General features: G+C 43.2%; 3 protein-coding genes and 1 non-coding gene across 4 annotated transcripts in view; 2 read left to right on the plus strand and 2 right to left on the minus strand.

Annotated features, from left to right (window-relative positions):
- LOC119654652 (macoilin) overlaps positions 1 to 4083 on the minus strand; it is a 51824-nt gene extending 47741 nt beyond the window's left edge. Inside the window, exon 1 of the mRNA XM_038060140.1 lies at positions 1762 to 4083. Within this exon, the coding sequence (XP_037916068.1) occupies positions 1762 to 1841 (80 nt within the window). The 5' untranslated portion in view covers positions 1842 to 4083. The remainder of the gene's footprint in view (positions 1 to 1761) is intronic.
- A 50-nt stretch (positions 4084 to 4133) lies between these two features.
- Positions 4134 to 5396, minus strand: LOC119654159 (piggyBac transposable element-derived protein 4-like). The gene has a single exon (XM_038059321.1). It carries the CDS (start codon positions 5394 to 5396, stop codon positions 4134 to 4136), a length of 1263 nt encoding a protein of 420 aa, XP_037915249.1.
- A 4963-nt stretch (positions 5397 to 10359) lies between these two features.
- On the plus strand, positions 10360 to 11507 carry LOC119655720 (elongation factor 1-beta'). Its single transcript, XM_038061752.1, has 3 exons — positions 10360 to 10530; positions 10660 to 10859; positions 11004 to 11507. Exons 1-3 carry the CDS (start codon positions 10451 to 10453, stop codon positions 11384 to 11386), a joined length of 663 nt encoding a protein of 220 aa, XP_037917680.1. The 5' UTR covers positions 10360 to 10450; the 3' UTR covers positions 11387 to 11507.
- Positions 11508 to 23939: 12432 nt separating this feature from the next.
- Positions 23940 to 24011, plus strand: Trnae-uuc. Its single transcript has one exon. It is a non-coding gene; the product is annotated as a tRNA-Glu (tRNA).
- The last annotated feature ends 1609 nt before the right edge of the window (positions 24012 to 25620 follow it).

Here is a 25620-nt window from a genome sequence, read left to right on the forward strand (position 1 = left end):
TAGTGGAGTACGCTAGCCTTGACACAAACAGCTGTTTCGGTGGCGAGGCGATGTTCAATTGGGGGCCGCTTGGACGACATGAGGTCGGCATGGCCTGCGGTTCAGCGGTGGCGGGCGTCGATGATACACAGGAGGAAGCGTGCGGTGGTGCTAATGTAGCGACTGTAGGATAAACGCCAGAACTTCGTAGCGCACCCGATGTTGCGTAGAGAACTTGTCCCTCGGATGGAAGATTTTTCAGTAGGCTAGCGGACGTCATCGGGTTGATACCATCTTTTATGGACACAATGGAATAGTACGTGGCAGATAGAAGCAGAGAATTAGAATTAGTCGACCGGGGCGACTTAGGTATGGCGCCAGTTTTGTTGGCTGCAGTCGCCGGCGACGTATAAGCAGAGCCAGTCAGCGGTATCTCAGGAGCTAAGACTACGCTGGTGCTCGATGAAGTAGCAGCTTGCGGGGGCAGAATTGTCGGCGATTTTGAAACTGCAAGTTGAATCGACGCCAAAGTCGCCGTGTGTTGATGCAGTAACTGAATTGCATCCGATAGCGTGGTACCGCAGCAGACGTTACAACGATAGGTAACGTTGGGTGAAAATTTCATTTAATAGTTCCCAGCACTCCCTAATAATCGCTACCGTTTTCGATCTATCCAAAAATCTTGGAACACTTCGCTCATACTTTCCGGAGGCGCCAGCAACGTGAAATTAGCAACCATAAATGCAGCATAAATACGAGTGCCAGCCAAAACAAGCCGCAGCTAACAATTGTTAATACAAAACAAACCTAAAAGCAGCCAGCGCGATAATAATCAGAATATTACGATGACGAGTACAGCACTGGCCCGAAATGGGTCTAGTTTGGTGCTTTCAATAGCAGCCATGGACAATGGAGGTCACATACGAGCAAGCAACTGTTGAGCTGACTGGCCACGGGACTAGTGGCCTGACCACTGTTACTGGCTCTGATCTTGCGGCCTGTTGCGGTCTTGCCGGCAGTTGTTTCTGCTTTTCTTGTTTCTGGAGCGAACGGCCTGCGTACGATGGACCCGTGCAAGCGGACAGATGGTATTCATGCTTCGACATGTCAATACGTTGCCCCACAAGAGAAAGAGACTCCGAGCCCTCGATCCGCTTTACAGAGTTCTTTTGTGGATGGTGATGGTGCTCGGTTGAGATGCAGTGGCCATGGCTTGGTGATTCGAAAGAACAACCACACTCGGATCCAATATCTGTGGATACCGCTCGACAGTAACGTAGTAAGAGGAGAGTGCAATGTATGCAAAATCAATCGCAGCCCACAACAGCTGTTCACTTGTAGTTTTGGTGGAGCGTCCGTCGCCATTTTGCACTTAATTGCTCCCAGGAAGTGTATGAGGATGACAGGAGCAAAAAACAAGATGCAAACGTCCTAATAAAAGGAGTCGGACGTGGATGACAAATAGTGCAGCGAGTAACAGTGTGGGCCCAACGCGATATAAACAGGACTTGGAGAGCCATTGAAGCGGGCAATGGACACCTCTAGAATACGCTTCGCTCCCCCAAGCCTTTGCCGACGAGGAAATGAGCTTTCTCGCTGCGTTGCACTGCCAACCATGTGCAAGCTATGACACAGAACCCGAGCACTCTGAAACTTCCAAACTGGCTTGGGTTCACGAAAGGCGCCCTCCGTCCTGAGAAGCCGGGGCAAGGGCACGCCGCCACTTGCAGCTTCGGCCGCGACTCACCTGACACTGGCTACGAAAAGGACATGCATATTTACCTTCCGTACATCCCTTCGGCGATTTTGTTACGTTTTATCGGTCGTCGTATTTTGCCACAATCGGCATTTCGTCTCTTCATTATTGAAAAGTGTATTTCCTCGAAGAACAGACAGTTTCGTGGATTAACGTTCAGCCAGACTCCGATTTAGACGTCCTGGAAAGTTGTCGCCGACCCGTGGCAGCTCCGTTTTCGCTTTTGTCAGCCTCACGGCGTTCCTTAAGTCGTGTCGTGTCAAAACTTTGCTTTCCTCTTTTTACTTGCGATATCAAAAATGGATTTTCCGCGCACACGCACTGCACACACTTAGGCAACTTCAACACTTCCTTTTCCTACTTTTCACCACTGAAAACTTCTCCCTCGGGGCGAGCTCGTACTCGGATTTCTGCTGTTTCTCCACGAAAATGATATCGAAAGGGTCTCGCCACTAAGGTTTCAGGCGGAAGGCAAGTCCACAGGATTCTGGTCCGTCCTCCTGTGGCTGGATGACTCGTTACACGGAAGAACGATCGGCAGCGCACTCCGCGAGCTGGCAGGCATCCCCCGGGGGGCACTTGCAGCCTGAACGGACTCGGCTGGAGGCTCTTGAGCTCCTGGCGAACGAGTGGCTCCCGGAACGGAAGGCAACTTGCGGTACCAATTCACGTAAATTCCACTTGGGACCCAACTGGATCGCGATCTCCGTGCCAACTCCTTTCCCACACGGTCTCAGCGGATTTCCGTCGCTTCTCACACCACGCGCCGCTTCTACACTACGCAATTTTCTCGCTCGCAAAAATGTTCCGGTCTTTATTTATTTATTTGGTAAACAAGTTCCGCGATGATTTCGCGCTCGTCGTCTCCGTTGCCGCTTTTGCCGTCGCTGTCGTCGTCGATTTGTTGCGCGACTTCTTCTGAACGGTTCCCATTCAATTCGGCTCCAGGCTTTTCACCCCAAACAGTTTTCCTGCTGCCCCGCTTCCACTGTCCCGACACTTTTCGCACTCCACCGAGACGCACGGACAATTATTCCTTGTGAAATCGAAACGGATTTTCGCAAAGATCGCCTCCAAGACCAATTGCATGTATATTTTTCGCTGTACACGTTCCGCGGCACAAGATTTCTTCCTTCGTGGGTTCTCGTCTCGCGTAAAAGTTTACTGTACAGAAGAGAACAAATAAGAAGTGGAGCGAGGGGCGCCGACGGGATGGCAGTTGTTAGACACCGCGGGGGCGCGCGGCTGGCTTTTACTTTGCTCCAATCGTTTGTTCGATGCAGTATTGCCGTCTCTTTCGGGCAAATGTACTCTTGACGGGATGACGGTGAGCAGTCAGTATGCGTTGAGAAGCAGATGGCATTGATGTTCTACAGGTTTCCATGCTTCTATTGGCAGCATTGCAAACAAAGCGGCAGTATCGTGTGGAGAGTTTGAGATTTGTTCAAAAAATAATATTGGAGGCTCATTGCATAATCAAATTCGAGTTTATTGAACGTTATCATCCAACAAGATATGTCTTCCAATTCAAATTGGGTGAAACAGCGTGAATGGTAAATTATAGCATTGAAAAGACATATTATGGACGACAAAATTGCGAACGAATAAAGCGAAATAGCCATCACGTATTCTGTTCGTCCAGTTATTTACTGGAATCTGGAAAATCCCTACCATCTTTTCAAAATATTTGAAATTATATCGTAAATTTATAATTATGTACTTAATTTGATGGATGGTTATTAACACGTTGACTGCCAACTACGAGATAACTCGTAGATTGCGATCTTTTTTAGGACGCCAACTACGAGTTATCTCGTCCTATGTTTACTTACCATTTTTGTGCATTTACGATTAAACTCGTAATATATCAGTGCTAATATAGATAGATGGCTTCTAGGAAAAGAACAAAAAATCAATGCTAGCTTGCACGAACAGAAAATTTATTTAGAAACTAACAAAAAATATAATTATAAAAATTAATTGAAATTCAAGAGGTTGCATAATATTTTATTGTTTTTTGTGTAAATTCTTAAAACAATTTTCCACACAAAGGGCTGGCTTCTCTTTGCAGACTGGACAGAAATAACGCGTTTCTCGGCGTTTTTTTGCTTGGGTACATATACGACAAGGCTTTGTTGGGCGCTCTTTTTTTTTCGGTAGGTGGCAAACTCTCTAAATAATGTAGCTCTTGCAATTTAATTTTTTTTGAAACTGGTTGAATTTCTTCACCAATCAACGCGATGAGGAATTCTTCTCTGAACTTTATTAGTTTTACGTTAGAAGAAGTAACTTTTTGAAACATTTTGTGAGCATTGTGTATATATATCTCTATAATATGTAATGAAACCTTTTTGGGCCATCTAATACTCTTTCTTAGAGATAAGTAGTATGAAAGCATTTAGTCTGATCGGTCTATGCCAGACATTCCATTATTGTAATCTCGTATTATATTCGGTTTCATAGAAATTTTTCCATTGCGATTACAGACCTCTACCATTTCAACAGCATGCATGTTTGAAATGCTAAGGACATCTCGTTTGTCCTTCCATTTGCATACAGTGACAGGTCCATTTTGCTGCCAAATACACTCCCCTTTTTTCAGCTTGCGATTTACCACATCTCTGGAATTTCCTTTTCTATTGCTTCGTAGGGTTCCACACACATAAGTTTTTCGTGTAGTTAGCAGTTTTGTAAGAGTAACAGAATTATAAAAATTATCCATGTACACTGCGTATCCTTTATCCAGATAGTCCTCCAGTAAATGTAAAACAACGTCAGCAGTGTGCCCTACTTTATTATCAGTTTCCTCACATTTTCCGCTATAAATCTTTATTTTCATGACAAGACCGTTGGACTCACATAGTTCATACAGTTTGATACCATATTTGTGTTTTTTATTTTTTATATATTGGCGGAAAAGCAATCTTCCTCGCCATAGCATCATGGATTCGTCAATACAAATATTTCTATCTGGTACATAGCTTTCACGCATAACATGATTGAAATGATTTAGTATCGGTCTCAGCTTGTATAATCTGTCGGCTGATGGTATTGAGTTATCAACCAAATGAAAATAACGCAGTATCAACTGGAATCGATTTCGACTCATATGTGAGCACCAAAAGTTTACATTATATAGCTTGTTTGTGCTCCAGTAATGTTCGATTGATGGAAAAGTGCAAGGTCCCATTTGCAACAAAAGTCCAATAAAAACTTTCATCTCCGCAGCACTGACGTCTTTCCACTGTGATAACCTGTTATTTTTTTTTATTACTTTGCGTTTTTCCATTTCTTGCGCAGCATATAAATTAGTTTGTTCCACCAGTATTGCAAGAAATTCATCCGAAAAAAATAAGTCCACCAGCGTATGTACCGTAAAATTTGCCGTATCCAATTTCACACCAATATTTTCTTGGAAAATAAATAATTCAGGATTTTGTTGAATTTCTGTCCACAAATCATCATTCGCATTTGATGTTGTTGTTTGAGAATCATCGTTATTATCTTCAGGTTCAGGATCAACTTCACATTCGGAGACGACCATATCTTCACTATCACTTGAATTATCAGAAGGTTCATAATCACTACTTATCGTTATCATCCTCATCAAACATCTCGTCAAATTCTGAATCACTGAGATTTGCGTAATGCTCCATTTCATTTTGAGTCAGTGGTCTTTTCTTTTCCATATTGGGTTCTTGATAATTTAATTATAACAATAATTATAAAACAAAACACTCAAGAGGAACGTAAATGTGATGTACTCGACAAGTTCTGCAGCACTACTGATGAAATATGATGAAATATGCACGCGTATCTATGATTCAGAGATTAGAGAAGCGATAGGCTGGTAGGTATCAATGGCCGTTAGAAATAGCCCTATTAGCGCTGTGGTGTGTCTTTTTGATGCCATAAACTCCCAAACCCACGACTGTTGGAGTAAGAAGAAGGGAGCAGAGTCCAGCCGACTTCGATCTTCAGGGCTAGCCCGTAGCATTCACGAAGCAAAGCAGCTCTCCCACCTTGCAACTAGAGATTCTAGTGCCCGTAGCTTTGCGACATATATATTCATTTAATAATAGGCAGCTTTATTTCCTTCCAGCACCCCTTAATTCCCCCAATATACTTCAATTTTCTAAATCCCATCCCGACAACCATAACTTTCTACAAAACCCTAAAACCCATTTCCATTTTAAAAAAAACTTCATAAGTGAACATTGATCTTTTGCCTATTTTTGCATGCAAGCCTAACGTTGTGCCTCTGGTTGGGGCGAATATAAATACATTTTGCAATGCGAAAAATTTTATGTGAATTTTGTTTTTGCTTAGCGAAGAAGTTGAAAAGTGAGCAGCTACGCCTTTGTCTTTGGCGGGGTGAAATGTTCGATTGAGTTTGGTAGTGTTTGCTGAAAATTGAGAAAAAATAAAAGGATCCCATGAGGATCAAAGGCGTTGCTCTATAAGTTGGGCCTTCAGAATACACTTAAAGTCTTCCCTGTTTGTCGTAAGAGGCGACTAAAAAGGATAGAAATTTGTGGGCTTGCAGCTTGCAAATTTCGGAACTTTACTGCTACCGAAACCTCTACACAGTCTCGGATAGAGATTGATCTCATGGCAATGACCTTTGGCTAACGAAAACGGACTATGATTGGTTTCTGGAATGTGCGCACTCTCCTCGATAATGGTAGCGGGAGTCCTCAGAATGCTCGTTTTCTCCAACTTAAGCGAATTTCCAGCGATATAAGCTAGATATTCTGGGTCTAAACGAAGTAAGATGGTAAGACTCTGGAGAGTACTCCTATCTAAAGGTGACATTGTGATCTTGATGGGTGATCTGAATGCCAAGGTGAGACAACACTGACAACACCTTGCTCGGACAAGTGATTGGAAAAAAACGTTATTGGCGACAGAAAGGGTAATAGCGGGAGGTTCATGGATTTCTGCTACTTCCGCTGCTTTGGTACAATTTTCGAGCACAGAGTGGCAGGCTCTGTGCTCGATATGCTGGACGACGCCCTACAAGAAATCAGATGGACCACCTCCCGATCAGCAGTATATTTACGAGTTGTCTGTTGGATGTACGTAACAAGGGAGGCACTGGCATCAGCTTCGAAAGGGATCACCATCTGATGGTTGCTTACGTTCGTTTACGTGTTACGTCCACAATTCCCCGCAGGGTTGGAGAGTTGCGACTGCCTTAGTTCAACATCGACCTAGCTGTCGCTCAACAGTGGGAAAGCTATATTGCTGACCGAACGCAGATATACAGATACCTGAGATTATCCATAAGCATTGGGCCGCCATTAAAAGTGCTTTTTCTTCGGGTCCTACACAGGTTATCGGCCGCGTTTCGAAGGGGCGTCATAAGGTCTGGTTGACTCCGGAATGGTGGAAACGGATCGATGAATGGAAGGGGTTGACGGTGTGACGCGTTCCAATTTCAATATTGAGCGAAATCCTGAGAATCTAAGTGTAATTGGAAACGATTAATTATCTGAAATAACAAAAACTTGTTGTTTCTTTTTCGCTGGTGTAGATATTTATTCTTGCAAATACCGATATTTCGGGAACCAGTTGTTCTCTTCATCAGTGCTAACAAGTCCTTGGACTTGTCCTTGGAATACACTGTTCACGCAATCGAAAACTTTCCCGAAATCAATGATGTGTAGGTCAAGCAAAGATCCAAATCCGAGCATCGGAGCACGGTTTCAAAATGGTCAATGGGCAATGCAGGAGGTTCCGGAATGAAAACTAGCCTGCTCTCTGACGATCAAGCTTTCGAGATGTCCTTTGATGCGTTCCAGGATCATTTTAGCTTTTATATTTGCAACAGCTGGGGGTCCACATATACCCCTCCAATTGGCACACTCAAAACGGGTGCTCTTTTTTGGAATCTTAAGGATAATCCCCCAGACCTCGGAGTCCCAGGATTTCCGTACGAGTGGAAATAGCGGAAATAAATTAAGCGCAGAAATAAATAGTCTGTTAAAAATAATGTTGGTTAAATTAAAAGACTTTTAAGGGAACTTTCTCGTGAATTGTTTTCAAAAAATTATATTTATTTTCTTAACTGCGTTCGTGCCATTTTGCAGTGATGTGCTGCTAAAAGGATGTCTTGGCAAAAATACATAAAGTAGTAACGAAAGATACATACATGATCTGGACTATTTATCCGAAAAGTAAGTTTACTTGCAAAGATATCACTGAAATTCATCATCATCAACGCGCAACAACCGGTATCCGGTCTAGGCCTGCCTTAATAAGGAACTCCAGACATACCGGTTTTGCGCCGAGGTCCACCAATTCGATATCACTAAAAGCTGTCTGGCGTCCTAACCTACGCCATCACTCCATCTCAGGCAGGGTCGCCTAGTCTTCTTTTTCTACCATAGATATTGCCCTTATAGACTTTCCGGGCGGGATCATCCTCATCCATACGGATTAAGTGACCCGCCCACCGTAACCTATTGAGCCGGATTTTATCCACAACCTGGTGGTCATGGTATCGCTCACAGATTTCGTCATTATGTAGGCTACGGAATCGTCCATCCTCATGTATGGGACCAAAAATTCTTCTGAGGATTCTTCTCTCGAACGCGGCCTAGAGTTCGCAATTTTTCTTGCTAAGAACCCAAGTTTCCGGGGAATACATGAGGACTGGCAATATCATTGTCTTGTGCAGTAAGAGCTTTGACCCTATGGTGAGACGTTTCGAACGGAATAGTTTTTGTAAGCTGAAATAGGCTCTGTTGGCTGACAACAACCGTGCGTGGATTTCCTCATCGTAGCTGTTATCGGTTGCGATTTTCGACCCTAGATAGGAGAAACTATCAAGGGTCTCAAAGTTGTATTGCCACTATATACTTTGTCTTGCCTTCATTGATGTGCAGCCCAAGATCTCGCGCCGCCTGCTCGATCTAGATGAAGACAGTTTGTACGTCTCGGGTGGTTCTTCCCATGATGTCGATATCGTCAGCATAGGCCAGTAGTTGGGTGGCCTTAAAGAGGATCGTACCTCTTGCATTTACCTCAGCATCACGGATCACTTTCTCGAGGACCAAGATAAAGAGGACGCATGATAGGGCATCCCCTTGTCGTAGACTGTTGTTGATGTCGAATTGTCTTGAGAGTGGTCCTGCTGCTTTTATCTGGCCTCGCACATTGGTCAGGGGTCCGCCTAGTCAGTCTTATCAATTTCGTCGGGATACCGAATTCTCTCATGGCCGTGTGCAGTTTTACCCTGGCTATGCTATCATAGGTGGCTTTGAAGTCGATGAAGTGAGATGGAGAAAATGATGTCCATATTCTAACAGTTTTTCCATCGCTTGCCGCAGAGAGAAAATTTGATCTGTTGCTGATTTGCCTGGAGTGAAGCCTCTTTGGTATGGGCCACTTATGTTCTGGGCATATGGGGCTATCCGGTCTAGCAAGATAGTGAAGAATATCTTATAGATGGTACTTAGCAACGTGATTTTTGACATTTTCATGAGCTTAAAAGCTGACGAAATTGCAACGGCCTCTCCGCAGTCAAGCGGAATTAAAATTACAAAAAAAAAAATAATACAAAAAAGAAACATTGTTCATAAATATAAGAGTTTCTTTTAAAAAGAAAGTTGAAAGCGTCTACTTCAAAAATTTATGAGAAAGTCCTAGACGGCCTCATCCATAGGCTATTCTGCTTGGGTGTTGGCCAAGCTCGCGCACTAGCTCCTGGATTTTAAATTTGATGACTGTGGTTGCTCTCGTTCCGGGCTGCCGAAACTTAACTGCGGAACGATGGGGTGTATTCAAAGCTTCTGAAACAGAAAAAGCTAAAGAGTTAAAAATTATACTTACGTTGATGCTCACTTGGATTTATTAAGAACACTCGCGTTTCCACTTCTAAAAACTTTTATTTCCAAAAAAGCGAATTAAAGAGTGACCGCGCGTAATAAAGTGTTCTCGGTTAGAACACTTTAGCTCTTTCCAGAGACTTCTTCAATACTAAAGATTGAAAGTAATGTCATTCTTTAATTCACCTATCTTTGACCCTTCCGTGTTTACATATTGGTTCGAAAGTGTTCTTGTACACAACACAATAACACTTGTTTATTATTATGTATTTTGTTGTTTGTGGCAAATCGACACCTGCTGTTGTGTTGCGAAGTGATGACACGGAAGAGAGTCATGTCGAGGCCAAATACACCATTTGGCAAGTAACATGCTGATGCAATGACGGAAAAGAATCTCGCTATGTCCAAACAGGCAATTTGCATAGCATGTGATGTAACGACGGAAAAGGTTAAATGCGCAAGCAGACTGATTTTCATTGGGCTGGCTCCAAAGATGCGGCTGCTGGAGAAAATCCGGCCAAATCGCTTAAACAGTCCTCTTAAATGAAAGATGGTTTAGTCTTCCAAATTCTTCCATAAGTCATAACACTAAATCAGAACATTTTTTCAAATTGTTTCTGTCCTTATTATGATAGTAAAAACACGTTTTCGAAATTTTACAAGTAACTGGACATGGACAGATATTTGCTATAATTTCAAAACGGATCGATTTAGCTGTTCAAAGTGTTCAAAGTTACCATAACCCGTTTAATTTTATACATAATGAAATGTCTCCACAAAAACTGGTGACGTCCAGCCGCCGATCCTTTCCGGTTGTCAACCTTTTGACGTGTTGTCACATTTTGCCAAGCCGTTGAGAAAATTTCTTGAATAATCCATCAAAATGCAATTCGGCGACCTGAAAACAGAAAAGGCCATTCAAGAATTGAATAAATACCTTCTCAACAACAGTTATATCAGCGGGTATGTATCAGGGACGCGGGAAAACTGACTCGCCTGTTCAGTAAGCGTTTTAGGTTAGATTGGAAAACTGGCTGTACGCAATTGATACTAAGATTATTTCGTTTACGTCTTATGCATTTTCCTTTGTAGGTACACTCCATCTCAAGCTGATTTGACTGTATTCGCCGAACTTGGCAAACCACCTCTACCCAAATTCCCAAGTGTACAGAGATGGTACCGTCATATTGCCTCATTCAGTGACGGCGAGAAGAAGGCATGGGGCGGCGAGGTCGCGAAAACTGCATCTCCAGCAAAGGCAGCGCCGGCTCCAGCCGCCAAGGATGACGATGGTTAGTTGTGCTTCCTTTTTATGTCCTGTATTTTAGAAATGGATTCTTGCGTGAAGCTCTCTCTATCTGAAAACTCGTTTGGTTCTATGATTGATTGCCTCAACAACGGATTGAAAAGTGTAATCAATTTATTTATTCTTCCAGATGATGTCGATCTCTTCGGTTCAGAGGATGAAGAGGAGAACGCAGAAGCCGCTCGCATCCGCGAAGAACGTCTCGCTGAATACAACGCCAAGAAATCAAAGAAACCTGCCCTCATTGCCAAGTCATCAGTTATCCTGGACGTGAAGCCTTGGGACGATGAAACAGACATGAAACAGATGGAGACGAAGGTGCGTTCAATTGAAATGGACGGTCTGCTGTGGGGCGCCTCGAAGCTTGTGCCCGTCGGCTACGGCATCAACAAACTGCAAATCTGCTGCGTTATTGAGGATGACAAAGTGTCGATTGACTTGTTGTCCGACACTATCCAAGAGGACGAGGATCACGTGCAATCCGTCGATATTGCTGCCTTCAATAAAATCTAAAGTGTTCCAGGCAATGACGACAGGATGTCGGTCTTGTTAAATGAAATTTGTCGTGAGCGAAGTGTTCTGTTTACTCACTATTATTTTTTACTCTAGAATAAAACATCAAATTTACAGTGAATCCTGTGGTTTTCTTGATCAGAGACTGCCACAGTGTAAGTTGTGGCGCAGGTCGGAAGCATTAACCTTACTAGATTTAATGTCGTCTTTACAACGTGGTCATCCACTTCCACAAGCACTGCCGATCAGCGAAACAGAAGTTGAAGAAATCACACGAATGAAATGGGGGGAAAGCATACAGCCGGGGTCCAGCATAATATTCAAATTACGATTCGATTCGTCTGTTATCTCATACCGTGAAGATTTTTGAGTGCATCCTCAGCAGCCTCATTCGCGACATCGTTCAAATCACCGTGAGCCAAGTTGGGTTCGTCATACTTTCAACGTGGCGAACTATCTCTTACGGATTTTGAGGGACTATCTGAGGAACCGCTCCCTGCTCTATGAAACACTGGAGGGTCAAAGGTGAATGGAGGTCACGTCGGGGGTAGCACAGGGATCCATCCTAGGGCCGGACCTCTGGAACGCTACCTATGACAGTCTGCTTAAACTCGACATGCCAGAAGAGTCGCGCCTGGTCGGCTACGCAGATGATGTCGCAGTGCTTGTTGATGGACGCACTGTCGAACAGGCGCAAAGCAGACTCGGCTTATTGATACGACCGGTAAGCGGATGGATGACTACTCATGGTTTCAACCTGCACCGAGTCGATAATCGAGTCGAAATCAGCGGTAAAGTTGACTCTTGACTCAAAGATGAGCTTTTCTGAGCAAATCAAAGCAGCAGCGAACAAGGCTGCGGCTGGAGTTTCGGCTTTAAGTAAGCTAATGGCAAACATTGAGGGTCCTACGTCTAGCGGGCGACGTCTCCTGATGAGTTCAACGCAGTCTGTCCTGCTCTATGGCGCAGAGGTATGGGCTGGCGCTCTTAACAAGAAGGTATATCGTAAACGCCTCGCGCAAGTATAGAGACGGGGAGCTTTACGGGTGGCGTCTGCGTACCGCACTGTCTCTGAACAGGCCGTGATGGTGATCGCGGGAGTGATCCCCGTTGCCCTTCTTGCTAGGGAGTGTCAGGCCATATACAAGCGCAAGGGAGATGGTTGCTCGCGAAGAACGGCAACACACTCTAGACCACAGTTGATTTACTATAGGCAGTACCCTTACAAAAATGACCCAACTTGCAAATGTGCTTGCAGAAGCTTATCTGTACACATCAGAGACGTTAAACAAGGAAAAGGCATAATCTTTGTCAAATCGTATTGGTAAGAGAGACATCGGTGAGCTTTTGCTATTCTGGTACTACGGCGTGCTCACCCATAGAGCAAAAAATTGTTTCACGTATTATACATAAGCAAAAACTTGCCAATCTTACCAATACATTGGCAAGTCCGGGCGGTATGTCAAACACAGCTGATCAGATTTTTGGTACATCTCGCTCATGCTCAAGGACAAAACAATTTGAAATCGTGTGTACTCGCACTGATTCCCCCCCTTGAGGGGCAAGGGGGAGTGAGGTAGCTGTCTAGTATCTAACTGTGCTCTAGACGAGTGGCAGCTCTCTTGGCAAAATGAAACTAGAGGCAAATGGACTGCGCGGCTCATCGGCAACTTAGGTGCGTGGCTGAATCGGAAGCATGGTGAGACTGACTATTTCCTTACCCAATTTTTAAGTGGGCATGGAAGTTTTCAGTCTTACCTGCACAAGATTGGAAGGGCGCGTTCTCCGGATTGTGTGTTTTGCAATGGAGTTGTGGACGACGCCCACCACACTTTTTTTCTTGTGGAAGGTGGGATGGGGTTCGTCAGCAGCTCTATTTAAACACAGGGGATCTCTCTCCAGACAACATTGTCGAAGAGATGCTGAGGACTGCTGACAGGTGGAACCGTGTTGCCTATTACGTTCGGGCCCTCCTCGTTGCTAGGAAGATAGAACTCGACCGGTGGAGGACCCGGATGGCAGGGGGTTCCTTGAACTGACAATTCCCTTCCTCCTCTTCCCTCCCGTTGGTGAAAGGAATTCCCTGATTTGAAGGCTCCGCAAGGCTGGAGAGCTCGGGGACTAGCCCGAAGTAATGTGACAAACGATTCTAGGTTAGCTCTCTGACGATAGGGAGGTGTTTAGTTGGTAGTCCGACGACGTACCTACCAAGCTAAGTCTCTGTCTCTGTACTCGCGCGGGACCCTTACGATATACCTCCTTGCCAAAAGCGTCAGCACATACCTCTGAGCCGTAGAGTCGGACAGACAGCGTTGAGCTCATCAGCAAATGTCGCCGGCTAGACGTAAGACCCCAAATATTCCCCATTAGTCGACTTAAGGCCGAAACTCCAAGTGCAACCTTGTTCGCTAATTTGATTTGCTCAAAAAAGCTCATCTTTGAGTAAAGAGCCAGTCCAAAGTCCAAGGTCAGTCCACGCGCCGTGACAGAATCTGCATACCCGATTAGACGCAACTTTTCTGGCTTGTGAAGTCTAAGCAGGCCAGCATAGGAAGAATTCAGAGGTCCAGCGCTAGGATGGATCTCTGTCCTCAATTTGACCTCTATTCTCCTCTGACCCTCAAGTGTCTCATAGACCAGGGAGCGGTTCCTCAGATAGCATCTTAATATCAGTAGGAGATTATTCGGTGCGTGGAAAGTACTGAATAGAATGTCCTTCCATTTACGGAATTAAAGGCTTTTCTGAGGTCAAACGTTATGAGGAGCACCACCCGTCAATCCCGGCGGCTGTGCTCCTTTCTGCCCCCATTGGCGTGCTACTTCGTTTACGAAATAATCGATACAACACAAAACAAGCAAATGGTTCCTCGCAGCTCGTTTTATCTGTGAGACGGTTACGGCGGGAGATCTTAGCACATCAAATGCCTAGGTAATCCTGAAGTATTTTTGGAGATTCGAGAAAAACGTACCAATAGCATATCCTATCGCTGCAACACCTGCCATGGCACCACGCTATCGGATGCGATACAGCTGCTTAAAAAAAGTCTGTGACCTTGGCGCCTCGTTGAGACTTCTTTGGTACCGCAATCGCTAGGCATCCCTTTACTGGCGATATCAACTATATCTTCTGCTACGGTGACTTCGGCTGTTTCTGCTTTTCCTTCTGCCAATACCGACTTAACCAAACCTAGAGATTCATCACAATCACTAAATACCCAAGAGCATGTAAGAACGTGAATCGTAACACTGGTGCAGTGCCAAAAGTGGTCGCTATCTGCGGGCTCCCAGCGGCATAGGAACTTGTTCGACGAAACTTTGGCTTCTGAAAATGCGCTTCCTATTGTACTTAACAGTGCAGCCTCAACATCTTCTCAGGAGTCTATGCAACAGGTCTCTCAATTGGAGTTGATTTCATCTGCGATGCCGTCCTACATCAGGGTTGCTTCATCTGGTTCTGCATCTGTGATTCAGAGGCCTCCATGCGACGAATTACGATTCACCGACACTCCGATCCTGTCTCGCTTCATCGCGGCTTTAACAGGACAATATCTGCAGCCTCCTCAGCAGGTCACGAATCGGAACATAACCGCCCTACCTTTTAACGTCATTCCCGTCTCCAACGAAACTCTAGTTCTACGGACGATGTACTGGAGTATATAATTATTAACTTTCTCTTCTGTCCTATGTTAAACTAACAAAAGACAGCAACACCGACCGGGTGGTAGCGTCTTTCACTTAACGTCGTCGGTAATCATTCTTTCTGGCCTGAAGGTCTGCTCATCAAGACATACAAGCGAACCAATTCACGGGTAAATTTCAGGACAACCCGCCTACCTCCCCGAGCAAGGTAACTGAAGCCGTGTTTATTGAGCGAAGCTGAAGACCCTCAATTTATCCCCACTGACTCAGCATGCTCGCGGAACGATGCCATATTAAACTCCGATCTCCCCGAAGGGTACTCCACTTTCCACTGTGACAGGGACCGGGATGCATCTCGCGATTCCACTAAATTGGCTCTAAATAGAGGATAGGACCGGCCAAACGATCATCGCTTTTGCGAAGAGACTAACTCTCTTGAGGCAACCTCAAAGCTGAAGCAGATCCTTGTTAAAGAGCGTAGCCAGAAGCTGGATTATTTACGTTTACAGAGCGGAAGATTCACAGAAAGCGATGAAGAAACGGCAAGCCATTTGCTTGAAGTGCACTTTCCAAGCAGCAATCCAAAATCTCATTTGTCACATTACACCAAACTAACCCCAGAACTTTCTCGCCTTGCGGAGCCTTCAAATCAGGGAATTCCATCATCAATGGGAGGAGAGAGAGGAAGGGAACTGTTGTTCAAGGAACCCCCTACCATCCGGCTCCTCCATCGGTCAAGCCCTACCTTCTTTGCAACGAGAACGGCCCGAACGCAATACTGCTGACGAATCTCATCCCATCTTCTACAAGAAAAAGGTGTGATGGGCATTGTCCACAACTCCATTGCAAAACACATAATCAGAAGATCATGTCAAAAATGTAATCTAATCTTGTGCAGGTAAAACTGAAAACCTTTATACCCACTTAAGAACTGGGAAAGGAAATTGTCGGTCTCACCATGCTTCCGATCCAGCCACACACCTAAGTTGCCACTCATCTAGGTTGCGTTGCCGTTCTTCACGAGCAACCACCGGTTCAGAGACAGTGTAGTATTCCCCGTCTCTGCCAAAAGCGTCAGCCCATACCTCAACGCCGTACAGGAGGACAGACTGTGTTGAACTCATCAGAAAACGTCACCTACTAGACACAGGATTCCCAATATTTGCCATTAGCCGACTTAAGGCCGAAATTCCAGCTGGAGTCTTGTTCACTGCTGCTTTGATCTGCTTGAGAAGGTTCACCTTTGAGTCAAAAGTCAGTTCAAGGTACTCTAAGGTTGGTTTTGACTCGATTATCGACTCGCCGATGGATATGAGATGATTACTTCAGTTTTTTCCAATGCCAGATTGAAATCTTGAACAGTCAACCATCCGCTTACCCGTCGCATCAATATGCCGAGTCTGCTTTGCGCCTGCTCAACAGTGCGTCCAGCAGCCAGCGCTGCGACATCATCTGCATAACCGACCCGGCACGACTCATCTAGCATGTCGAGTTTAAGTAGACTATCATCGGAAGCGTTCCAGAGGTGCGACCGTTGAATGCATACCTGCCCTACCCCCGACGTTACCTCCTTCCTCGTCTGATCCTCGAACATCTTATAGAGCAGGGAGCGTTTCCTCACATAGTCCATCAATATCCGTAAAAGATTGTATAGCACGTGTAAAGTACTGTCTAGTGTGCCTAGAATGTCTTTTCCTCTTACGGAATGAAAGGAGTTTCTGACGTGAAGCCTTACAAGGAGTACCACCTGGCGAGCTGGTGGCTGTGTGCTTTCGCTCGGCGAACGCCATCCAAGACTTGCAAGTTGGGTTCGTCAAGAACTGTGGAAATATCGACGCAATATTCCCTGCGCGGTTACTCAAGGAGAAAACCGTTGAAAAGTATCGCCTTTCGTACATTGCCTTGCTGAATCTAGAGAAGATGTCGGACCGTGTGAATTGCGACAATACCTGGTGCCACAGGAACTGCGCTGGGTTAAATTGCTACAGTTGAAAGTGCGGGAGGTATATCAAGCCACTAAAGAAACGTCGGATCAAGACTGTCAGCCAACGGTGAACTGCACTATGAAAATGCTTCGCGCAACATTGATTAGATGGTGTTCTTTGTGATGGACGCATCAACGAATGTCACAAATCCAAAATTTACCTCAGCCTGTCTTGTTACACTCTCTGGTTCTAAGCGCCCATTATGAAAAATAAGGAATAGTGTCTCGCGTTAATGAAGACATGCCGCAACAGGCTCTGATCACATCCGAAACGATGACATTCGCGATAGATATGGTCTTGTAATCATCGTAGAACAATGGCGAGAGAGGCGTTTTTGACGATATTCTCATGTAATTAGCGAAAACTTCCTAGTTAAGAATGCCATGCCCATCGAAGTCTATGGCAAACCACTAAATGGTTGATCGAAGCATCCCGACTCCACCTGGATCAATCCTATGAACGGAACAGAGACTTAAGGAGAAGGTTTTGTGTAAACTAAAACCTTATTAAAGTTAGTTTACTGTCTGTTTGCCTATTGGCACTTTTCTGCAAAATGGCCACACCGATTTAGGGGGAAATTTCGTGGACATATGAAAACTATTGAATCTCACGTATGCAGCGAGTGATATAAGTTGATATATGGTTGCAATTTACCCCTTTGTGGGGTATAGCGCGTCAACTGCACCTGCTCGCGATCGCTTGCGGTTACCTAAAATGCACTCCAATTCAACTAGGATTTCTCGAGACGCCTGCACGCCTCTACTGTTCTGTGCCAAGTATTCTTGGGTGATCCACTCGTTGGTCATTTTGGGAGAGTGGATTCCACTGCATGGCGTAATCAACAAAGCAATTGGGGGCCCTTCCTTAACGTGTGGGAGATCTGCTACCACTTCCCTCTTTCGAAAATGACGCATTGGGGTGCCAGGCCCGTGTACCGATCAAATTCTTTGTTTGAAATAATATCAGGCCAGTGTACTCCGAGGATACGAAGGCTTGGAGCTTTCGAGTGACAATCACTTTCCATGTACTACTCCCATATAGCAACACATTAGCGTGGAACAGTCTCGACTTGATTTTGGTGTGAGGATTAATGTATTTTCAGATTTTAGACAAGGCAGCGAGAGCGGACCCAGTGTAATTTCACCTGCCAAATTACCATATTCGGAACGCTTATTTTAAATTTAATTTAATTTAAATTTAAATTGAATCCTCATAAGGCCGAAAAGAAAACGCGGGGACGTCATTGAGTGAGCAATTCGAATGTTATCTACGTGAAGGCATCTGGTTTAAGGTTTGTTACTTGTTATTTTTCAAGTAATCAATCAGTTTTTAACAGAAAAGTGGGAAATTGGTGCGTGTATAGACAATGTTATTGTACTCTTCGGCAGTAATGGTACAAGCTGTACAACAAATTCTGATATTTTTATCTGAACGGCGATAAAATGTACGTTTCTGAAAGATTCACAGACCGCAAAAAAAGGATGTATATGCAGCCGTATCCTTTCCCTTGTGACTTGATTTGAATTTGAATAACAGTGACACAAAATTCTAACGCACTCGTAAATGATCAATTAAAATTGGATTTGAAGTTTAAAAAATGTTAACTTACATTGAAGTGATCCTCACAATTTAAACGTGACTCCAAAGACACTGGATTCCGTTGGATTTTGGTCATCCACTTCTTCCGAAAATATCCCTTCGGAACAGCCAAAAAGTTTTCTGAGGGGTTTTTGTGGAGTTCTTTGTACACCAAGGCACGAAACAATATTTCATCGATTGAAATAATAAAACTTGTTGCCCGATATTTCGGGTATCGGTATTTGCAAGAATAAATATCTACACCAACGAAAAAGAAACAACAAGTTTTATTATTTCAATTAATTAATATTGGAAACAACGCATAATTTCACTCAGAATATTTCATCGTCCTCCTTAGCATTTCACTTGGGAAATTAATATTGACAGTTTCATATTTTTATAAGTAACTGCCAGTTGCCGGGCTATTGCAGTCTCTTGACTCAAATTCAACGTCACACAACATGGCGCGGACTTTTCAGTCTGTTTTAATTTGATTGAAATTTAAAATGCTGATAATTTCAAAATTGCAGTTTTTTTTCCTAAACGGTCTTTGCGAGTTTTGTTAGATTGCACCACAGAAGCGATTTCTGTCATTAGTGAAAATAAGGCGGGGAGTCTATTGTCACACTTAAAACGGGCTCCCTTTTTCCAAATCTTAACGATCATCCCCTTCTTTCATTCTTTGGGAAAGATCTCCGATTCCCAAGGTTTCCGTACGAGTCGAAATAGCAGATCGGCAGTAATTGCAGCCGTAATGATAAATAACTTTGCATGGAGACGATCAGGCCTAGCGGCTTTACTCCATTTGAGTGCATTGGTGGCCGAAGTGATTTCTCTTCTTGTTGGAGGAAGAGTTCGTATCCGCACGTTACGGTAAGTAGCCACTTCATCGACAATATGCGGATCTTCACCGGATGTGTTACGGTTAGGAACTGTGGTGAAGTGCTCTTTTTACCTCTTTAGTTGCTCGTCCTCGTGGATAAGGAGTCACAATACACATGCAAATTCTTTCATGATGCAGTAGCAAATTCCCTTTTTTCACTGCGGAGACTGCGCTGAACTTTCGGGATTTAGCTCGGTATGGGAATTCGAGCGCATCACCCCCTCACCAGAGCCTTCAAACCCCTTCCGTTCATCAATTCGTTTCTAGGACTCCACAGTCAGTGAAATCTTAGATGCCCCTTCAGGACTTGGGCGACGACCTGTGTAATTGGGCATATTTGCATTCGTAAATACGAATTGGAATAAATTTGTGCGATGATTTTCTATGAATACGTGTACGAATGCATTCGTATTCAAAAAAGTGAATATCTCGGTATTTACAGAAGTGAATACGAATACGGCAACATTCTTACGTCTGAAACTGAATTCAAACATATTCGTATTTACGAGTCCGAATACAAATTCTGTTAGATTAATATTTCTATATACTATTATATTCTCTATACGAATGTTTTCTATTGAAATGTTAATATTCGCCTGGATAGCGAATATTGGCGGCTTAGTAATCTGATCATGTTGTAGGGTAGGTGTAGGTAAACGTCGGTGCCTGTATCAGACATTAGGCAGACAAATGTATGTTTCAGATAAATGTCTGCTTCTGTATCAGACGAATGTCTAAGGTTGCTTCAGACAGGCAGACTCAGAAATGTCAGAGTCTGCCTTAGGCATCAGACAGTCTGCATCAAACAACAGGCAGACAGATTTTTGTGTCTGGAGCAAACCGGTGGGTGGGTAATTGACTCACACAGTACGTAGAAATCCACAAACCTTCAACCATTATCGTTAGGGTCACCAAGACCCTATCACAGATCCGAGCAAGATGTTATCATAATGATTACAATGTCACGTTTAGGAAACTCCTCCTGAACTACGTGTAATTGCTCGTAGAAAGCATCCTTCCTCGCTGCACTGTATAATCCTTAACCCGGACGGAAATCTAGCAGTCAGAGGTTTGTCAGAAATCCGCACCCTGGTGAAAAGAGCTTGACTTGTGGTAGCCGTCAGAGGCAACTCGGCACCAGATTCCAAGAATTTCCAGCTTATATCGATGGAATTCACGCTCGAGTTGGAGAAAGCGAGCATTTTGCGGAGAGCGGAAACGCATTTTAGGTAACCGCGGGCAAATGCGTGAAGGTGTGGCTGACGCGCTATACCCCCATCCGAATGAATGATAACCATATATATTATCATTTTAAACGGTTTCATGGTCACATAGAGCTGATAATGCTGCATATTATTATATGCTTTTCTAGCCTTTGTTTCTGGCTAAGGCGAAATGTTCTGAATGCAAATGGATATGATGCTGGAGACAGTTGAGTTTGGGGAGATTTTTGTTGTGTAGGCAACGACCGCTTTGTGGAAGGTTTTGCTGATGCTGGCTTTTTAACGTTTTGTTTTTTCAGGAGTGGAAGCGGGTGTACAGCGCGAATTGGAAAACTGAGTTGAGAGAAACGCTAACAACTCGACGGCCCGCGTGTAGGAGTGGTAGTAAGAACTATATTTCGGTGGCGAGCAAGTGATTAGCCCACAAATCGGAAATCATAACGAAATTGGAACGAAACGGTTAACCCCGTGCATTTCGTGAGAACTTATCTCAATACACCAAATTTCTCGCAATGGAGCTTCAAAAATTTGTTTCGCTTACTAACAGAGGCTCCCGTCGAATGAGAATTTCGACAATGTGATGTCATGTAGCATGGGCCGATGAAGTCGCTTTTGTGAATTTGAATTTCGAGCAATTGTAAAAACGATTTATTAACATGAAAAAAAAATAGTTTCGAATGAAAAGGACCTTTTAAAAATTATGCAACTTCCCCGAGATCCATAACTTTCAAATCGTCTCATATGAGATTACTTTTCATATTGTACAGCCCCTGTTCATTAAATTAGGACCACAGCGACTTTTTCACATTTCTTCGAAATTTTTGTGGCTGACATTATAATATTACGGGATTTTCTAATAACGGTAATTTTATCTTATTTGGGTGACGATTGTAAGCAGTAGAAAATTATCAAGTGTCTCTAATATCGTTTTTCCTTTTTTCGAAGACTCTTTTTTTCATCCAACTTCCTTTTCGCTTGTCATCCAAAATGTTCACAAATATATTTAAACTTATTTATACGACGTAAATTCCCCATTATTTGGCAGATATTTAAAAGTTTATTACCAGTCAACCACAGAAGAGTGTGTTAAAAGTGAAAAAGAGTAAGTTAAGTGAATTAAAAGAAAAGAAAGTGGTTTTAGTCGGATAAGAATAAACATTTAGAAGTGCTTTGGATTATATATATAAATTCGAAAATGGGTAAACGTAAAGACATTAATTCTGAAAAAATAAGTTCAATAATTTCATTATTGGAGATGAAAATGTTTAGCTTTCGAGATATCGCTAGAAGGGAGAAAGTTTCTCACCAAACTGTTAGCAGAATCAATCAGGCGAATTTGGCTAATAAAGGACAAGTCGAAAACAAACGACAAAATTGCGGTCGTAAAAGGAAAACAACGCCTCGAACGGACCGCAGAATTGTTAATCAAGCTTGCGAAAAGCGTTTTTCATCCTTGAGGAGCTTACATCAGGATCTCCAAGAGGAAGGGGTACATGTTTCGCAAATGACTTTAGGGAGAAGACATTACGAAGCCAATCTTCGGTCGAGAAGGCCTGCAAAGAAGCCTAAGCTGACCGCTGGAATGAAGAAAGCCAGGCTAGAGTTTGCAAAGCGTTATCGGCACTATTCCGTTGATGACTGGAAAAAAGTGAATAAGATATAATTTTAATATATATAATCGCCTAATCCCCCAAAAGCATATTTTTAAAAAACAAAACATATTTTTCTCCCCATTTAGGTAGCTTTTAGCGACGAATGCAGGCTGGAAGCTGTTACAGAAAGGCTGCAGTATGTTCGCAGAAGACCATCGGAGCGATATCAGGAAGACTGCGTCGTAAGAACTATCAAACACCCTCCAGCAGCGATGATATGGTCCCTTATCTCAGCCGATGGACCAGGACCGCTGTATTTTGTAGAGGGAACAATGGATGCCTGCCAATACCAGTTTTTGATTGACGCCATTTTGTGCCCTCATTTTAATTACCTGCGATGCTGCCGACATTCAACAACCTTTATGCAAGATGGTGCACCTTGTCATCGTGCTAAATCTACAATTAATATGTTGAAAAGATGTGACATTCCGATTCTAGCGTGGCCTGGTAATTCCCCGGACCTCAACCCCATCGAGAACGTTTGGAGCCTATTAAAAGCTAAGGTTTACGCATCTCCTAATTCAAGTTTAGATGTTTTAAAATTAAAAATTGCCGATTTCTGGGAAAATGACGATGAAATCAAGCAAATGATAGATTGATGCTATGAAAGTATGCCTGACAGAATAAGGGCAGTTATTGACACTAAAATGTTTAAGTCAGATTCCTTTTGATTAAATGAATTATATATAAGATAGGGAATCTAAAAATAGCATTTTCTATTTTATCTCTATTTTCTGTAATAAGCTTTGGAAGAAAGAAAACCAAATTTCGGAAAAAAGTAGTGCGGTCCTAATTTAATGAACAGGGTCTGTACTTTATCGAGGTTGTTGTTTGGATATTTTTCCATATTTCTTTCACTTTTTTTGTGAATAGGCGTTGGCATTGAGCTTGTTTACTCATTGAAACTCATTTAGCGATTGGAAAAGGGCAGTGTTTTAGAAACTTTCATATGCTCGTGAAACAATTGCATCAGCATAATTCACCAGTTACTTTAAATTATTTAGTAATCATTGAATGTGGAAGATGCTGTGTTGGACTAGTGGCATGGCATGACATCACATCCGTAATGAGGATATCCGCGATCGTGGAAAAATTGCGAGAGAGGCGTCTTTGATGGTATGCTCACGTAATTCGCGCTAACGAGAATTCACTTGCCAAGATTGGTCTGAACATTGAAGTCGATGGAAAGCCACCAAAAGGCCGGTCAGAACAACGATGGCTTGATACGTCGGATGGGGATTTAAAAGCCTCGAGTTTGCATCCAAATCATGACGAGCTGACCCCTCTTGTGAAAAGGCTGAAAAAAAGAAGAAGAGTAATCATTGAGTATTATACATGTATATGAGAAGCAACATTCTTTGGAGAAAGTTACATCCCATCAGAATCGCAATTATGAGTAGCTATAACATTTGGATATCTAAAAAGACACAATAAACAGAGGTTTGTTGCAAAAAAAAGATATATTATATTGTTGATCTAACAAATTTCCTTTATTACTTGTATTTAGATAAATACTAAAAATATCTAAAGATACTGTTTTTAATAGATCGTAATTTATATATGAAGAAGTCTTTTAGAGGAACGTACCACATATCCCATATGGTCTAGTGGCTAGGATATCTGGCTTTCACCCAGAAGGCCCGGGTTCGATTCCCGGTATGGGAAATTTTTTTTTCATCTTCAGTTATTTAATTATTAAGTAAAATTAATCAATGAAGTAATAGAAATATGATATTTTCTTTGGCTTGAGATACATACATACAAGTGGCCAATACTTGCTTTTATTTAAGAATGGCAAGGTGTGTCCTAAATATTTGATCGATTTCGACCCTCTTACTATTGTATTCCCGATTTTCAAGTCAGGCGTTTAGCCTTCCTGTGGATGGATCTAGATTTCCTCCTGAAGATGCAGACTTGTGTTTTGGTTGAGTTAATTTTAATGGGAATTCGTATTTGATCAGTTTATAGATTAGCCCGTTTATCCAGACGAAATCAAAGGCCTTTTCTAAATCCAGAGCGCAAGCTACCGTGGGTTTGTTATTGACGTTAAGTCTGCTGGCCACAGTATCGTGGAGGTAGCTCAGGGCGTGCTGTGTTCCGTGTTTAGCACGGAAACCGAACTGATGGTTTGGAATAATATTGTTAAGATTGCAGTGTTGGACAAGCCCTACGGTCCATGCTCTCTCAAAAAGCTTCCCCAAGTTAGATAGGAGTGAAATGGGTCTGAAGTTACCAGGTTCACAGGAGACACCTCCTTTCCGAATGGCTATAATTTTGGCTATTTTCTATGTGGATGGGAAGTAGCCATTATTAATGCAGTTATTAAAAACCGCAAGCAGGAACTTAATAGAGGCTACTGGACGATTTTTTAAGACGAAATTCGTAATTCCATCTGGGCCTGCTGACTTTTTACCGTTAAGGTTATGGGTAATAGCAGTGAGTTGTGATAAACTCAGAAATTTGTTCGAATCAGTAGGCTTCTTGGAAGGGTTCTGGGCAGAAAAAGACGTGATTCTGCAGAAGTTCCTAGAAGTGAAATCTCTCACTGTTGAATCAACAGTCTTAGTGAGAGCCGTTCTGTTGCTCGGAGGTGTTGCGTTGAGCTGCCGCTCGAAGAATTCCTCAAGAGTTTTTGCTTTTTCAGCATCACTGTAGACTCGCACTTTGTTTTGGGTTAGAACATTGTTGCGGGCTTTGTATTTCCTCGTTAGCCTGTTGATATTTTGGAACATATTAGCTCCAGGCTTAATCTGCGGGTCAATTCCTTGATACGGAAGGTCGCCACCATACCACGGATTAGCGTACTGAGACAGTTAATCCGGGAGAGTAATGCTTTATATTCCGCATTTATTTTATTCCCGTGCTCGTGAAATTTGTGTTTGAGATTACGCCTCCAAATCTGCCCTAGTTTTCAAGTGGAGCATTATCTCATGTGGAAGAGAATTGAATTCAAACTCATCGACTTTTATCAGCTTAGAGTTCCTGCGTGTAGCAGTGTCAATAGCATCAGACGCCAAGTTAATAGCCTCGTCGATTTCTTTGTCCGACAGATTGCGATTATTTGAGAGCTTTTTCAAGTTCAGTTTTGGTGCTAACTCAGCCCTGAATTTATCCCAGTCAGTCTGGGCGAAAGACCTAATTGTGGTCGTTAATCTCTTTTTCAGAGAAAGAGGTGAGAACAATTTGAGATTGACCGCGAAATGGTCGGACATGCCAGGTAAGGTATCACATGATATTACCTGAAAGCTTTGCTTCATTTCCATAGACAGAAGGA

The sequence above is a fragment of the Hermetia illucens genome, chromosome 4 (assembly GCF_905115235.1).
Source record: "Hermetia illucens chromosome 4, iHerIll2.2.curated.20191125, whole genome shotgun sequence".
Classification (NCBI taxonomy): domain Eukaryota; kingdom Metazoa; phylum Arthropoda; class Insecta; order Diptera; family Stratiomyidae; genus Hermetia; species Hermetia illucens.

What these genes read in the sequence shown, in the direction of transcription:
- LOC119654159 (XM_038059321.1), bottom strand. Translation starts at nt 5,396, where the DNA reads ATGAAATGGAGCATTACGCAAATCTCAGTGATTCAGAATTTGACGAGA.
- LOC119655720 (XM_038061752.1), top strand. Translation starts at nt 10,451, where the DNA reads ATGCAATTCGGCGACCTGAAAACAGAAAAGGCCATTCAAGAATTGAAT. An exon ending in AACAACAGTTATATCAGCGG is followed by an intron (nt 10,531 to 10,659) that starts GTATGTATCAGG and finishes TTTCCTTTGTAG; the next exon opens with GTACACTCCATCTCAAGCTG. An exon ending in AGCCGCCAAGGATGACGATG is followed by an intron (nt 10,860 to 11,003) that starts GTTAGTTGTGCT and finishes TTATTCTTCCAG; the next exon opens with ATGATGTCGATCTCTTCGGT.